Raw genomic sequence first — 14,740 nt, 5'->3', positions numbered from 1 at the left:
TAGTATTTTTAACCTGTAGTAGTAAAACTAGTTCATTTTTAATGGGACTCCAGATGGAAAATGTTTATTAGATGAAAAAAAATAAAAATTATGAGTTTACTTCTCCTTACGGCCCCCATTAGCCCTGAAACTCTACCCATCTGGCACGTCAACCCAGCTAAGCAAATTTACAAAATATTATCACTCTATGACCCAGTTTAGTTCTAATTTTTCAGCACTCTAGTGGTGGTCTATGTGGTTTCAAAATAAAAGCAGGCACTTCCTGTATTGAGATAGTGTAAAGTTAAAGGTTAGCAAACACACTTTTAGCTGAATATTTGCACAAAAGAAAACAAGATAATATCCTCAAAGAGAGACTTGATGTCATTTCAAGCATCAATGCAGTTTTCTACACTAAAACAATAAAATAAAAGCAGCTCAATTTGTCAAACTTTAGTGTTCATAAAATGAAAATCAGCCATATGTGGTTCTAACCTTTTTGGCTACAACAGGAATAAATACAGAATGATCCACTTAAATGTGTACTGGTGGATAGTTGGATGACAATCAGCACTCTTGTTTCCCATCCAGACTGAGCGTATTGGCCAAGGAGTACATCACACGACTGCTCTTTGGAGAGGTCCAAGTTGGCTGCTGGCAGGAGGAAGTCTCCGTCCGGTAAATCTGCGCTTGAGTCTTAAACAAGCCAAAGCGGGCTGCAAGGAGAAAGAAGTCTCGGCGAAAAGTACGGGTGAAAAAGGCGTACAAGAAGGGGTTGGAGCAGGAGTTGATGGGGTAAAACAGGACCAGCAGGAGTTTGGAGTCTGACACCGTGATGAGCGGATGCTTCAGGGCAGCCGAGATGGCGAAGAAGGAGATGGGAGCCATGCAGAGGAAGTCTGTGAAGATGAGGATGGCCATGCGCTGAGCCACGCGGGTGTCGGCGTGAGCCGGCGCTGATGAGGGCTTGCGGTAGGTCAAGTAGATGCTTAGGTAGCAGCCGCACACGCAGATGAAGGCCAGGATGTTCAGGAGGAGAAGAGAAACCAAATAAACCTGGGAAGCCAGAGACTCCACATCCATGGGCAGACAGATACTCACCTGCAGAGACAAGAACAAAACAAAATAATCACCAAGACCTTGATCCAGCAGCTCTAAAACTAAATAGGAAGCTTTCTAAATGATAATTCATCATTCAGCTGGGATGAGAGCCATGAATGAAGAGTTATATGGAGTTCACCTAAAGGAGAAAGGTGAAACCAAGAGCAGTTTATAAAAAATATTGAGCCTGGCTCCAGTTTGATAAATAATGAAGAGCATCTTTTAGAAGCTTTGCTTCAAGAAATTTTTAAAATTTTATGTCACATCCACAAATACAAGGCAGGGCGCACATTTAAGAATATAAAAGTTGAAAACAAACTCCTGAAAACACACAAAATAACAGTAAAGAAAAGTCAGAGTGCAAGTTTAGAGTTTGGGGTAATTGTGTCTACATGTGCAAAGGAGATAAGGTTCTGCGGACTTGTTTTGAAGACTCGGAGCACAGAATAACAAAGTCTCGGTCTGAATGTGCACTGACATTATAGTAACATCTAGCAGACAGTAGAAGGCAAAGGATGCTGTGACTTGAGTGGGCGGCTTCTGTGTTTGAGTATCTTCGCAGACAGGTGAGGGGGCAGGAAATGATGCGCTCTGCGATTCCCTCTACCTGCTGGACAGTGCTCCAGTCTGCTGCAGAGCATCTGCTGCACCATTAAGGTGATGGAGGCCGTCACGGAGCCTGTGTAAATGTCTGGAGGCTTCTTAGAAAATACTTGTTTTTGGGTGATAAAGAACAGCTGCAGAGCTGTGTAGTCTTTGTTAAACTCAGATGTTTATTTTATTTTTCATTTTTTAAAAATAGGTAAAAATGAACTACAGTTGCAGGAGAAATTATGTTAACCCTAATTTCTGATGTGTCCATAGCCTGCTTAAATCAATTCAAAATATGCATTCATGTTTTTACTAAACACAATTGTTCATCCAGTTTGCGCATAAAACCAAAATAATTTCTCATACAACTGTAAATTATCTGTAAACTTTATATTTTGGCTCAAAGTCTTTACTTATTAACCTGAAACCATAAAGATTGCTTTTAATTTACTTTGGTTGTGGACACTGCAAAAATCTTAAGAAAGTAAAGAGATCCTTGTTTAAATAAAAAAATGCACTATTTTCTGTTTTGCAAGAAAAAAAACAATAGCTTAGATTGAGAAATATGTTTAAGTAAATTGATTTTTTTTCTTTAAAAAACCCAATTCTTGGTTAGATAAATTTTAAGCTTTTTTTAAAAGAGAATGTACTATTTTTTAAGAATTATTGACTTATTTCTAAGGGGCCTGTTTTTGTAGTAAATATTTCACATCCTTTTAGGACGTTTTTACTCTTATAAAAGCTTTCTTCTGATTGAATAGTTGGCCTTTAAATTTCTGTCTTGGCAGTCTACATGTTAAAATGGATGCAATGTGAGAGGATTTATCCCAGCACAAAAACACTATATGTATCTACCATCTATATCAGATTTTTCTTCTTGACATTTATATATTGCTTGCATTCTATATAAAAAAATCCCTGATATTTTGTCAGAAATGCCTCCCATCTTTTTCAAGATTAAAATTGCCAATAGCCCAGACCTGCAATTCAATCTTCTGAGACTCCTTCTGATGATATTGCAGAGTAGATTGCGCCTATTTCCATGACATACTGTATCGGGGGAGACAAGCTGACACTTGACTCTCTAGGTCCCATGGGTCTGTGGCTGTAAGTCCATCAGCAATTTTTTCCATTACTGGTGTTGCATCGACAGTATTCCTCCATGTGCGCTCTCTCTTTAGACAACCCTTGCACGTCAGGAAAAGGATTCAAAGGCTAACATCTAAAGATGAAAATGGTGTTTTTAACATGTTTTTGTGTTTTTCTGATGATGGAGGAAAGAAAATTAAGCTCCAAATTGCATTTATGAGTATTGGTTAACTCAAATCATTGCGAACCAGTAGCAGACAAAAATGCTGTTTGAAAAAGATTGTAGCAGTGAGGTAGAGGCTACAGTCGGCAGGCAACAAGCTCTGTGTTCAAGAGGTTTGGACCACTCGTGTTATGTAGGAGTCTCAAACTCAATTTACTTTGGGGCCACTGAAGGCAGAGTCTGGGCCATAGAAAGTAGAATTTTCATGGTATGGCCCCTTTAAAATAAAATTCAGTATTTTCAAAAGTTTTTCAGGAAACTGAAAGGTGAAATGTGTGATAAGAACAAAGAACCCACTTTGCTGTAACTGCTGACCCCGACTGTGGGTAGCAGCGCGGCGAGTGAGGAGAAGATCCAGCCCGCCGCCATGATGACACATGCATGCCTCATGCGAAGTTTGCGGTCGAGTCTCAGGGCATGTGTGATGGTGTGCCAGCGCTCCACCGTGATGGCTGTTAGCGTGAACACAGAGAGCTCACTGGCAAATACCTGCAGAGGAAACACACGCTTGCTTTAAAAATGTCAAATTAGGATCAGCTCAGCAGCGGAAACTCAAAAACTACTGAAAACAAAGGAAAAGTTGAAAGTACAAATGAACATTTATCTTTGTAATTGTAACAGTTCTAACTTTTTTAAATTTAAGTTTCAAATTTAGATTTTTTTTTTCAAATTTTCAATAATTCCTTCAAGTTTTCAATATGTAATTTCAAGATAAAAACTGCTTTCAAATTTTCCTTTTTTAAAAAAAAAAAAAAATCTATTTTCAATGTTGCTGATCCTGATTTGACCCCATAGAAATTATCCACGGCTTGTTCAATATCATCCATAGGATTTTGGGGAAGCAGCTGTGCAGCTGCAGACCTACTGACATCTGTACTTTGATTTGTGAACAATCTTAGAGGGGAAAATGAATTCAACCAGGTAGGACATTTATTATATTAATATTGTACACATTTTGGTTACATTTGGTTTGGTTACCTTTCATTATTTACGTAAAATTGCTCTAAATAGCGTTCAACAGTCAGCTTTGCTGTTCTAAACCAGAAGTCACCCTGAATACTCACGATTTTGTGTAACATCACATAAAAAGAGTCTATTTTGGAGTTTAGCTAGTAGTTAAGCCATGTACTACCTTTTTTGGGTTAATTTGGAATCTAGTGAGGTTTTTTTTAATGCTAATTTCGAGTTTAGCTAATATTTTAGCAACATGGTAACGTTTTTGGCTAATTTGTTATCTACTGTGGTTTTAATAGACTAATTAAGAGTTTAGCAAATATTTTAGCAACAGGCTAACGTTTTTGACCAATTTAGAATCCTGAGGAATTTTAGGCTATTTTGGAGTTTAGCTTGCATTTAAGCAGTGAGCTAGCTTTTTTGGCTAATTTGGAATCTACTAAGGTTTTTTGGGCTAATTTGGAGATAAGCTCATATTTAAGCAACACACTAAATATGTTTGGCATGTATTAGGGATTTTTTAATCATTTTTTTTAACATCAGCACTCTTTCATCATTCTTTTTTGAAATTTCCCATCTTTTAGCAAATTTGCAATTTTACAAAAAGTTTTTGTATTTTCAGCAAATCCCTTCAGCAATTAAAGTAAATAGCGTCACCTTTTTTCAGCAAAAGCTTTCAGACTTGCATTATTGGAGGTAATGCAACTTTTCTCGTTCATGTTTGTTACATATGCAATGAGATCCATGCGTACGCACCGTGAAAAAGCCTGCTGCGCTGCAGCCGAGGCCTGTCTGCCAGTCGATGGCGTGGTTGTAGTAGTGGCCGTGAGTCAGCATGTCTATGGTTGCTATGACGACCAGGTAGATGCCCATGCAAAGGTCAGCAAAGGCCAAGTGGCACATGAGGAAACGAGGGACAGTCAGTTTGGAGCGGCTGCCTGAGCACACAAGAGGAAAGAAAAGGGTCAAACAAAACTAGTCACCAGACAACAGCTACAATATTGGGAAGAAAAGGTCAAAATCTCTTGCCTAGCAATACAAGGAGAACTACAGCGTTTCCCAGCAGGGCGAGGACGGAGATAATCCAGATGAGGACCCGCAGAGGGACCGGGGACATGATGTCCTCACAGGGGTTAAAGTCGTTATCCGTTGGGCTGCAGCTGATGGAGGTAGAGTTGGAACAGTGCTCCCCGCTATAGAAGTCAGTGATGTATTTTGCCATGGGGTGGCTGCACAGTGGGTTCCACTTTGATCTGGCACGAAACACAGCGTTCAAGTCTGGCTGATGCATGGAACGTGCTCCACCTGAGCAGCGGGTCACCATTATTCATTTTTTTCCACGTGAAAAGCCTTTGGTTTATTAGAGTAAGCCAACAGAATGTGACATTTTCTCAATCTGTATCTCCCAACCATGAAGTAACATTTAACAGACAGCTGAGCAACTAGTGGGAACATTCTAAAGCAACAGATGGTGACAGTTTGAGCCGAAATGGTTCCTAAAATATTCACTCTCTCTCTCAAAAAAAAAAAAACAAACAAAAAAAACAGTCTATCTGGAAATCTGTACCTGCTTCTCTGCTTGTTTTTAAAGGCGCAGCAGTGCGAGGGGTACGTCAGATTAGCCGAGCGCAGTTTGGTGAACTGTTGAGGGGGAGGAAGGATTTTCAGGTGATAAGCAGATTCTGCCAACAGCTTCTTCAGGCCACCGATGATGTTATCAGGCAGAGAGCTGATGGCTGTTTCAGAGATGTCCCTGCAGAAGGAGGGATGAAATAAGATTTTTTCTTTTACATTTGTTATGTATTTCAGAAGAATTCATGTAAAGTAAAATTTCCATTCCCTTTAGTTAAATAAAAAAACATAAAACATTAAATATGTCATATTATCAAGCAGTAGTTCATATATTTATAATAAGCCCTTAAAAACTGTAAAAAAGTAAACATCTAGATCAACAACACCCAGCGGCTGACACATTTAATGCTGCAGATTTCCAACTTGAATGCCACTAAACACCCCAAATATGCAGCATCTGTGCATAATTCTGCAGCAGAAATAAATGAAAGAACTTGGGAACATCCGAGACAGACAGTCAATAAGCCCCGGTCTGCGGCAGCATCCATGAATGCAGGTTTTTATGCAAAGGCACATTTTTTAAAAGAGATTAAGAGACAGCTTCACCTCCTCTGTGCCCAGCTTGTTAAAAACAACTTTCCTATAATGAGCTGAATCCAAATTCTCTGTCTTATAAAGACTTAAATCCAGTCCCACGACTCACTGAAAGCAGTTGCCTCATTAGGGAAACAAAGAAGACCAAAGCAGCCGGGCTGCTTTAGTCCTGTTTCAAGAAGCTTAAAGAAAATGTGCTGATTTATAGTAAAGTCAGATCAACAGTGGTTGATCTCAGTTTAAACAAGGTATTGTTATAACTGTGTTAACATGGTACCAACCTATCTCTCAAATAATAATAATAATAATAATAATTTTATTTTGAAAATCTTCCACACAAAACCACAGTGCTTTATTTTAAAAGGCCTGTTTCTCAAAAGGCTTTAAAAGGAACCAAATTGACCAATTAAAAAAATGTAAATGATTATATTAATAGTGTTTTTACATTGAAAAATGACACAAAATAGAAATATCTACTTTTTTAAAGACATTTTGATTTATTTATTATTTTAAATAAACACAGCTCTTTAAAAAATAACTATTTTGTATTTTTAATGTTTTCTATTAGAGCTTAAGTGATTTGACAGTAACTTTATATTTTCAGTTTTATGTTTTAACTCACATTATTTCTGCAAGTTATTTTTGGGATCAAAGAAATGATCTAAAACAAATGCCAGAATTAAAATGAAGGAATTAAACGGAAGGGGGATCATTTAGTTGCCAAATATTTTTTGGATATGAAAGAAAAGTGAAACAAAAAATAGCTGTCCAAATACAAATTCTTTTTCCTGCTACTGCTAAGGAGGATTTGAATTTTTCCTACACACGTTCTCGCGCAGACCGAACAATGTAGGATTAAAAAGATGTTGGAAGTCATGCTTACAGCACCACCAACTCACTGGAACCCACAAAGGCCTCGCCGCTGATGTGAGTAAGCTGTTTGTTGCCTCTCAGATTCCTATTAGAGAAGAAGAGAAAAAAAGAGATGTGACATATCTATCTATTTCTTGTAAATTCCCAATTGTGCGTCAGTCTTTGACTCACAATCTGTGCATCTTTGTTCCGTTGAAGGCGTCACTTGCCACCTCCCTGATGCCATTTCTGGTTAGCCGTCTGTCATCGGGAGGAGATGCCAAGTTGTGATCACGTGGTTTGAAGACAGAGAACATTCCCAATAAGAGCTCCTGTCTTATTCTTAACTAAAACTGTATCGTCTTCATTTGTAAAAAACTTGTTTTCTCTATATACATGTAAATTAATTTGCTGTACATCTTCTTTCATAATTTTCTCTTTTTTTGCAGTTGAGAGAAATTGTATAGCAATTGGATCAAATTCTCCTTTCCTGGTTGAGAATCATGATGTGTTCCGAATCAGAGGCATATCTGTCTCTGTCCATCACATGTCCACCGGGGTCTGTGTGTGGGCGGTAAATGTATAAATAGAAAAGATTAATTTCTTACATCTCTTCAACAGTTTTAGTGCAGAGGCCCCTGAAGGCATTGGCAGGGATCGCCTGAATGTAGATGTTGTCCTGCAGGTCGCTAAGCAACACAGAGATGAAAACCACAACATAAATGTATGGAAAGGAAAGCTGACAGGTATTTGTTAAGACAATTATGTAAACAGTATTGGAGGTGTATGTTTTGTTGTGTTAGTATGGTAATAAGCCAGGTATAGAATAGATGCTAGTAGTGTATTATAATGTAATTTCTTAGTATTTTGAGCAGTGGAAAAACTGTAACATGGTAGGAAATTCATGTTTGAAGTTTTAGCAAAATCCGAGCATGTTTTATTTACCTACTTGCAAAATATGTATCTTTCTTTATTTATTCATCTATTTTTACCAATCTTGTATTATAGGCAAAACCTCACACAAACATTTAAATGTTTTTTTTAACATTATGAACTAAACACAAGAGTTTTTAGAATTTTTTGAAGTGCAGCGACTGATGGATCGGGTCATTAGGCAAAGGCAGGCGATCGCCTGAGGCCGAGCTGAACACTTAATAAAAGTGTCTAAAACAAAGGATGTCCAATTCCAGGCCTCGAGGGCCGCTGTCCGATATGTTAAAAACTGCTTTAGCCACTTGGACATTCAGTAATTGGGGAGAGTTTGGGATCAGTTGGCTCCTTACGGAAATACATTCCAGCCAGGGACATGCGGTCAGGGGAGGCAGGTGAATCAGTGCCTCACCTGTCATCATGACATGTATATCCAACTAATAATAAAATAAATATGCGTCCATTAACTTGTTCCATAAATGCAATTTATATGTTTGACCCTGATTGCCTAATTTTTATCCTCAAAATTACTGTATTTTGCCTATTTCAGCGCAGGTTGCGAGGTCAGGTCAGGTATAGTTTTTAAATTCTTATCAAAACATTTGGATTTATAACATTGATTCTGTCTACTGGTGGACCAATGAGGACATTATTTGGCATTTTAACCTAAATAAGGATAAAAAAAAATTATAAATATACAACCACTGCAGGGGCCCCCTGTTATCTTTTGCCCGAGCCCCCCAAACTGCTAAGTCCGCCATTGCCAAGGATGAGTTCTGACAGGAGAATTTTTCTTAATACTTGTAGGTATTTGAAGAAGTACACGTTTGATTTGAGTGCATTTTGTTTCTGAATGCTTGTGAGTTCAGGTGCTTGTGGGAATAGCGTGTGTGGGTGCGTTTCTGAGCATGAGTTTGTGGTTTATTTCTGTCTTCGTGCTGACACCTACAACATGAAACCATGGGCGGAAGAGTGGATCTTGGAGAGGTCCGGAAAAATCCTCAAACCCGTGTTGGTGATGATTCTGTGAAGATCCAGGAGTCAAAAGCTCATTACATCCACAAAGGAGCTCTTGAAAAAAATCAGAAGCTGAAAGCAATGACATGTCATTTCAGTGTAGTAACTTGGGGAACAAGTCACCCAGATTGGATAGACAAAAATAAACTAGAATGCAGCTTTACAGTTATTGAGACAAAAAGTACACATAAGAAAATGGTACAAAAAGTATAAGAAGCTAAATAAAACTTTAAATTTCAATATAGCTGTGTATAAATGCTGTAATTAATAAAATGTGTGTTTTTTTCATTGATTCGCCTCTACTTTTAAACTTCTACGTTTACCTTAATTCATTTGTTTTATAACTTTGATTGTTAGAAATATTTAGCAATTTATATTTTTAACCTTTTTTGTGTCTAAACGTAAATTTCTATTTAGATTTTCTAGATATTTAAATTAATAATTAAGAAAAAAAAAATAAGAAGCCAAAAAACATTGAACCGTTATCATATTTTATGTCTTTTGGGGATTTATTTGTTTCAAATAGAAGTCTCATAGATTAATACTATGTTGCAATCGGAAAACAGCTACATTTTTGTGTCATTTTCGCTGAATTCCAAGATGTTTAAAATGTTCATTTTTTGTCAAAAAAATGAAAAAAATTGACTTTAAAGACCCACTCCACTGAAAATGTTGTTTTTAAATATTTTTAACATGTTCTAGTGGAATTTTTTTAAATAATGGAGGGCATATAAAGATAATTAAGCTCAACGTTGTATATTTGAGTATTTCTTTATTCAAATTGTTGTGAATCCGGAGGAAAAATACTGTTGGAAAAAGAATGTAGAAAATGTTTTGGCCGGCCACAAGCTCCCTACTTTGAGCTTTCATTAATGGGAAGAGGGGCGGAGTTGCTCCAAAAGTCCACAACTCAGAGGGAAATTTCTAATGAACTCGAGCAGCTCAACAGAAACTATGTCCTAGAAAATGACAGTTTTTTGTAATTTGGGCAAAAAATAACATTTTCAGTAGATCAAAAGATGAGTTTAGCCATTCTAAAGGCTTTATTTGTGGCACTTTAGAAGGTTATATGGCCACATATTCACTCATATCAATATAGATCCACCTTTCTGTCAGATTGTTTTTGAGATAAAACTAATAAAGATCAGAGCTGAGGTTTGAAAAATGACCTCTGTGCTGTGAAAACCTTTTTTTGAATCAATGTGTCAATGCCAACTCTTAAAATAATACACCCTATTATGACTTTTTCACCTGTTATGACACTTTTAGTGAACAAAATGGCAGAAGTTGACATTTTGTACACTACATTTTTCAAATAAAATATCTAAAATCCGTTATAAATGTTAAAAGGGTAATTGATTATTTCATAATTAATTTTGAAAGGAAAACTGTTTCCAAATGGTTTTCAAACAAGCACAATTTATGAAACTGGTTTTAAGAGAAAGATTTATTTATGTGCCACCTCCCCTGCAGAGTTGCCCTTGTTTAAACACGAAACATCTAAAAAAAATTTTTTCCCCCAATACAGTGTCAAGTTTGTGTGCCCCAGTTTTTACAAATTGGGACAAGCACAACACAACTGATGACACCGTCCCTGAGGGATTTTAGAAATGCACCATCTCAGCTGTACTTTGAGAAGATTTCAGAAGATAGAAACAAATTAGTTAGAAAACAGAAACACATAAATGTGTGCGGGATACGGTGCTGGTAATTTCATAGCAATATATACATATATTTGCACACATGAGTATTTATTTATATATCTTCTCACAGCTGTGACACTTGATTTTTCTTTAAAGGAAACCAGGCTAATTAATAAATCATGTTTCTGTTTGTTTCTCGCCTAAAAAAGTCGGAGGCCTGTCACCCGACAGCTATTTTCAACTTGAAAAGAAACACAAAGTTGTGATTTTTCTCCCAGCGAGTACTCACAAACGGCGAAGGCCCACAAGGCTCCTGAAAGCATCTGGGTGGATGGAAGTCAGGTGTTTTGACTTGGTTATTTCTCTGCAACAGATACACTTACTTTTCAGTCACTCACAAAACAGCAAATACCAAGAATCTGCCCCTAATACTCACATTACTGTCAATGCTGGAAGATTGGAAAACGCCAAGGCTCCTATTTTCTGTAAAGCCATGTTCTGAGAAATCAAGCTGATGCACACAGAACGTTCAGGAATCGGGAATAAAAATGAAATTATTTGTTAATGTTTTTCAAATTAGAGAGCTGTTTCAGGAGAGAAATAACGTTGTTTAAAATACTCACACATCGAAGAGCCGAGGGAGATTTACAAAGGCAGACGGACAAATACTCAGCAGCTTGTCGTTGTCTAATATGGTTCTGGGGTTGAGAGAGAAAAACAGAAAAAAATATGGGAAAATATCTCTGAAGCTGTGGCAACAAACTGCAACCAACATTCTTAGAAGAACTAAAAGAAATCACAACTAAAATATTTGCATTACGTTCGATAATGCTAATGCTAGTGTGAATGCTTTCCCCTGAATGTGTTCGCTGAAGATGCTTTCGCAATTAAAACAATTTAGTGAAAGTGCCAAAATTATTTACATAATACTAAAAAATGTTAGCTTAACCCAAAATTTGCCTAAAGATCCTAAATTGTCCCAAAATCAAACACATTACTAAAATATTACCGTAGTTTGACTCCAAATTAGCCCCTAAAAAATCTCAGTAGTCAAATTAACCAAAAAAGCTAACATGTTGCTAAAATATTAGCTTGACTCAAAATTTAGGCTAAATAAATCTCAGTAGATGTCAAATTAACCAAAAAAGCTAGTACGTAGCTAAAATATTATCTCGACTCCAAATTAGCCCAAAAAATCTCACTAAATGCAAAATTATCCAGAAAAGCTAACACACTGCTAAAATATTAGCACAACCCAAAATTAGCCCAAAAAAATCCCAGTAGATGTGAAAATTACCCCAAAAAGCTGGAAATATTAGCTTGACTCAAAATTTAGCCTAAATAAATCTCAGTAGAAGTCAAATTAACCAAAAAAGCTAGCACATTGCTAAAATATTAGCACAACCCAAAATTAGCCCCAAAACACCACAGTAGATGCCAAATTATACAAAAATGCTAACTCCAAGCTAGCCCAGAAAACCTCAATGGAGGCCCAATTTGACAAGAAAAAAGCTAACAAGTTGCTAATATATTAGCTTAACACAAAATTTGCCCGAAAACAAACAAAAAAAGCTTTAAAAAAAAAAATTGTGTACAATTTCAAAAATAGTGAAATGTATGAATACTAGAAATACAAGCATGAATGTCCTGAATGTGCTGAACTTTTTGATGCTAAAATTGCTGTGAATCAGCGCTTGTAGTTAATCCTGTAGAAAAGTGTGCACATATTTATAATTCTTACAATATTGCTAATATGACTAGATAAGAAAAGTCACTATTTGTGAAAGTGTAAATATTTTTCTGTTTTATCAGAAACATTAAAATCAAATATAATTTGATATATATAATTAAAAAACCCATTCTTACAGTTTCTCCAGGTGCTGGAGACCAGTGAAGACGCCCTGATGGATCGCTGAGATCTTTTCCCGATTTATGTTCCTGCAGTTTGACAAAAGAAACCCACATCAGATCCACGTGATGCAAGAATGAACATCGTCTGGAATAACGATATGAGAATTTTCACACATGGCAGGAACGCGTTTGGTATTCACTCCGACGTGTGAATTTATAAACGGTTGTGAAGAGTTGATTTCTGTTCTTCATGCCAGGACTGTGTTTGTCAGTGAGCGTGTGTTGTTGAAGATGATTTGAAAAGAACATCCAATGCTGCACTCTTGTAAATATTTCAGTTGTTCCTGAGCCTTGACCTTTGAGCAAAGCAGAGCAGATGGGAACACACGCACCGCCACCTGGGAGTTTGCAGCGTATCTCTTGGGAATAGTCACTACTTTTGACACAAAGTATGTCCTTGTCTTATGAGAATTGGTGTGTGACAGCAGCACTTGAGTAGCTGCTCCTGTGGATTATAAAACACTTCAAGATTCCTGTAAAAATTGATTTTTTTTTTAATTAACACGTGTTACCATTCAATTTTATGTATTTTTCCCAAAAAACATCAATTTTGAGTGAATATTTAAGTGCATCTTTTAAAGATGCACAAAAATACCTTGAATGTAACACAAGTGAATGTTGAGGAAGGATTCTGGGGTTTGCTCAGTTTTCCAACTCATTCAGAGTTGGAGAATTTAATGGACGATAAAGTTTATTTCATCATGGATCCTGCCAGTGGTGGAGCTAGAAAATATTACTGGGAGCAGTGGGATGGGGCAAAAAAAATTTGAAGGGTTACATAAAAAAATACATAAATTAAAAATATTTAAGAGGCTTAAGATTTCATTTAAAAGTGAGGCTTTTGTTATTTTTGCACTGATTAAAGACGCTTGCCGCTGGCCCCCCGTAGCTCCCTCTCTGTTCTGATAATACTCTTTAGAAAGTGATCAAAAAACATGATAGTTTTGACCCAAAACATTTTATTACTCCAATATTTATCTTAGGCAAAAACAAGAGTTAATGAACAGCATGTCAAGCAGCCAGCTCTTTTAACTTAATTAATTAATAATTTTTTTTTTGCACATTTGCTTTCTAAAAGTTGTTTCATTTCACATTTTTTCTATTGAATAGCCATCCATTTGTGACTCATACAAAGTAGCACACAAATGCAGTAAAACAGAAACTTATCAAGAATAGAGAAAAGCAGACTAGACTCAGACACTGTTGAATAGCTGAAATAAAAAAAAAATGTTTTTGCTTATTTATATAAAATCCACAGATGTCTTCACTTTACGACAGAGCACAGGACTCGCATACATTTGCTCACTTGATAAATGTTTTATCAAATCAGTGATGGTAATTTCATCTCAAGATTCAGCCAAAAGGAGACGTTTGAATCATTATGTCAAGATGCTTTTAGATCTGAAGCTTTTTTATTTTTATGATGAAATCAGCTGCTTACTGTCAGTTATATCACTATTTCTTTAATTTGACCGTATATCGTTTCATTTATTGACAATTCTCATCATAAAGTTTGGGTTTAGAACTCTTTATAGCTTTTTAAAGAGGAATCAGTGGAGTTTTGCTCTTTTGTCGTTTCATCTTAACTGCTCCAAGTACCAAAACTTAACTGAACATCAGGTGAGTCTGAATATTCCTCTTTACTTACAGGACTGTGGAGTTTCTGGAGATGCTCCTGAGAAATGTGTTGAACCCCAATTCCACCTGGAAGCAGTCATCCTCTAATTCTGTTTCAGGCAAAGAAGTGCCTGCCGTCTGCAACCTGAACAACACCAGCATCATCTGTATCATCACCAGCATACTTTCAGTCAGCTTTTCTCCCAAAGAGCAAAAGATAAGAGTTCAAATCACTCTTTTCAAATCATGTTTGCTCTTGCAGAGGTAGGCTCTTTCCTGCAGCCCATGCTCCAGAACAAAGTGAACGTTTTCGTCTGGCTATCCGTCTGTCCCCTTGAGAATCCAAAGCCAAATCAGGCGCAGGAAATGTGAGGTGTTTTGGTGTTTTCGTGCAGTAGTGAATGTTGGGGGCGTGTGAAAGGCTTCAAGGGTGGATGAGGTTGTAGGAGGTCTCTTCTTGGTTGTGTTTGGTTACTTTATAATAAAGTACTGCAGAAAAGAGTGCTCAGATTATGCAAATTAATTGTGAAAAAGATCATTTAGTTTGATATTTCAGCTTTAATGAACACAAATTCTTCATTTAGATATTTTAGTGTGAATCAGTTGATAGAAAAACTCATTTAGTTTTTGCTACAACCCAATAATTAAATAATTTAGTTGTAAAAAG

The 14,740-nt window shown here is 36.7% G+C and overlaps 1 protein-coding gene and 1 long non-coding RNA gene across 2 annotated transcripts; one reads left to right on the top strand and one right to left on the bottom strand.

The window, feature by feature from the left end:
• On the bottom strand, window positions 1–14,466 carry fshr (follicle stimulating hormone receptor). Its single transcript, XM_024285506.2, has 14 exons — window positions 14,105–14,466; window positions 12,412–12,483; window positions 11,169–11,243; window positions 10,982–11,056; window positions 10,835–10,909; window positions 8,835–8,909; window positions 7,564–7,644; window positions 7,148–7,216; window positions 6,987–7,061; window positions 5,505–5,690; window positions 4,967–5,190; window positions 4,694–4,875; window positions 3,281–3,472; window positions 1–1,080 (listed from the first exon to the last, which is right to left on the bottom strand). The coding sequence occupies exons 1-14, from the start codon at window positions 14,254–14,256 to the stop codon at window positions 547–549; spliced, it is 2,067 nt and encodes a 688-aa protein (XP_024141274.1). The 5' UTR covers window positions 14,257–14,466; the 3' UTR covers window positions 1–546.
• LOC112154510 lies at window positions 7,594–12,632 on the top strand. The gene is made up of 2 exons (XR_002920658.1): window positions 7,594–7,701; window positions 12,414–12,632. It is a non-coding gene; the product is annotated as an uncharacterized LOC112154510 (long non-coding RNA).
• Window positions 14,467–14,740: the final 274 nt, after the last annotated feature.

Source organism: Oryzias melastigma, linkage group LG19, assembly GCF_002922805.2.
Source record: "Oryzias melastigma strain HK-1 linkage group LG19, ASM292280v2, whole genome shotgun sequence".
Lineage (NCBI taxonomy): Eukaryota > Metazoa > Chordata > Actinopteri > Beloniformes > Adrianichthyidae > Oryzias > Oryzias melastigma.
The sequence above is the reverse complement of the archived record's forward strand: the minus strand, read 5'-3'. Positions and strand labels throughout refer to the sequence as shown.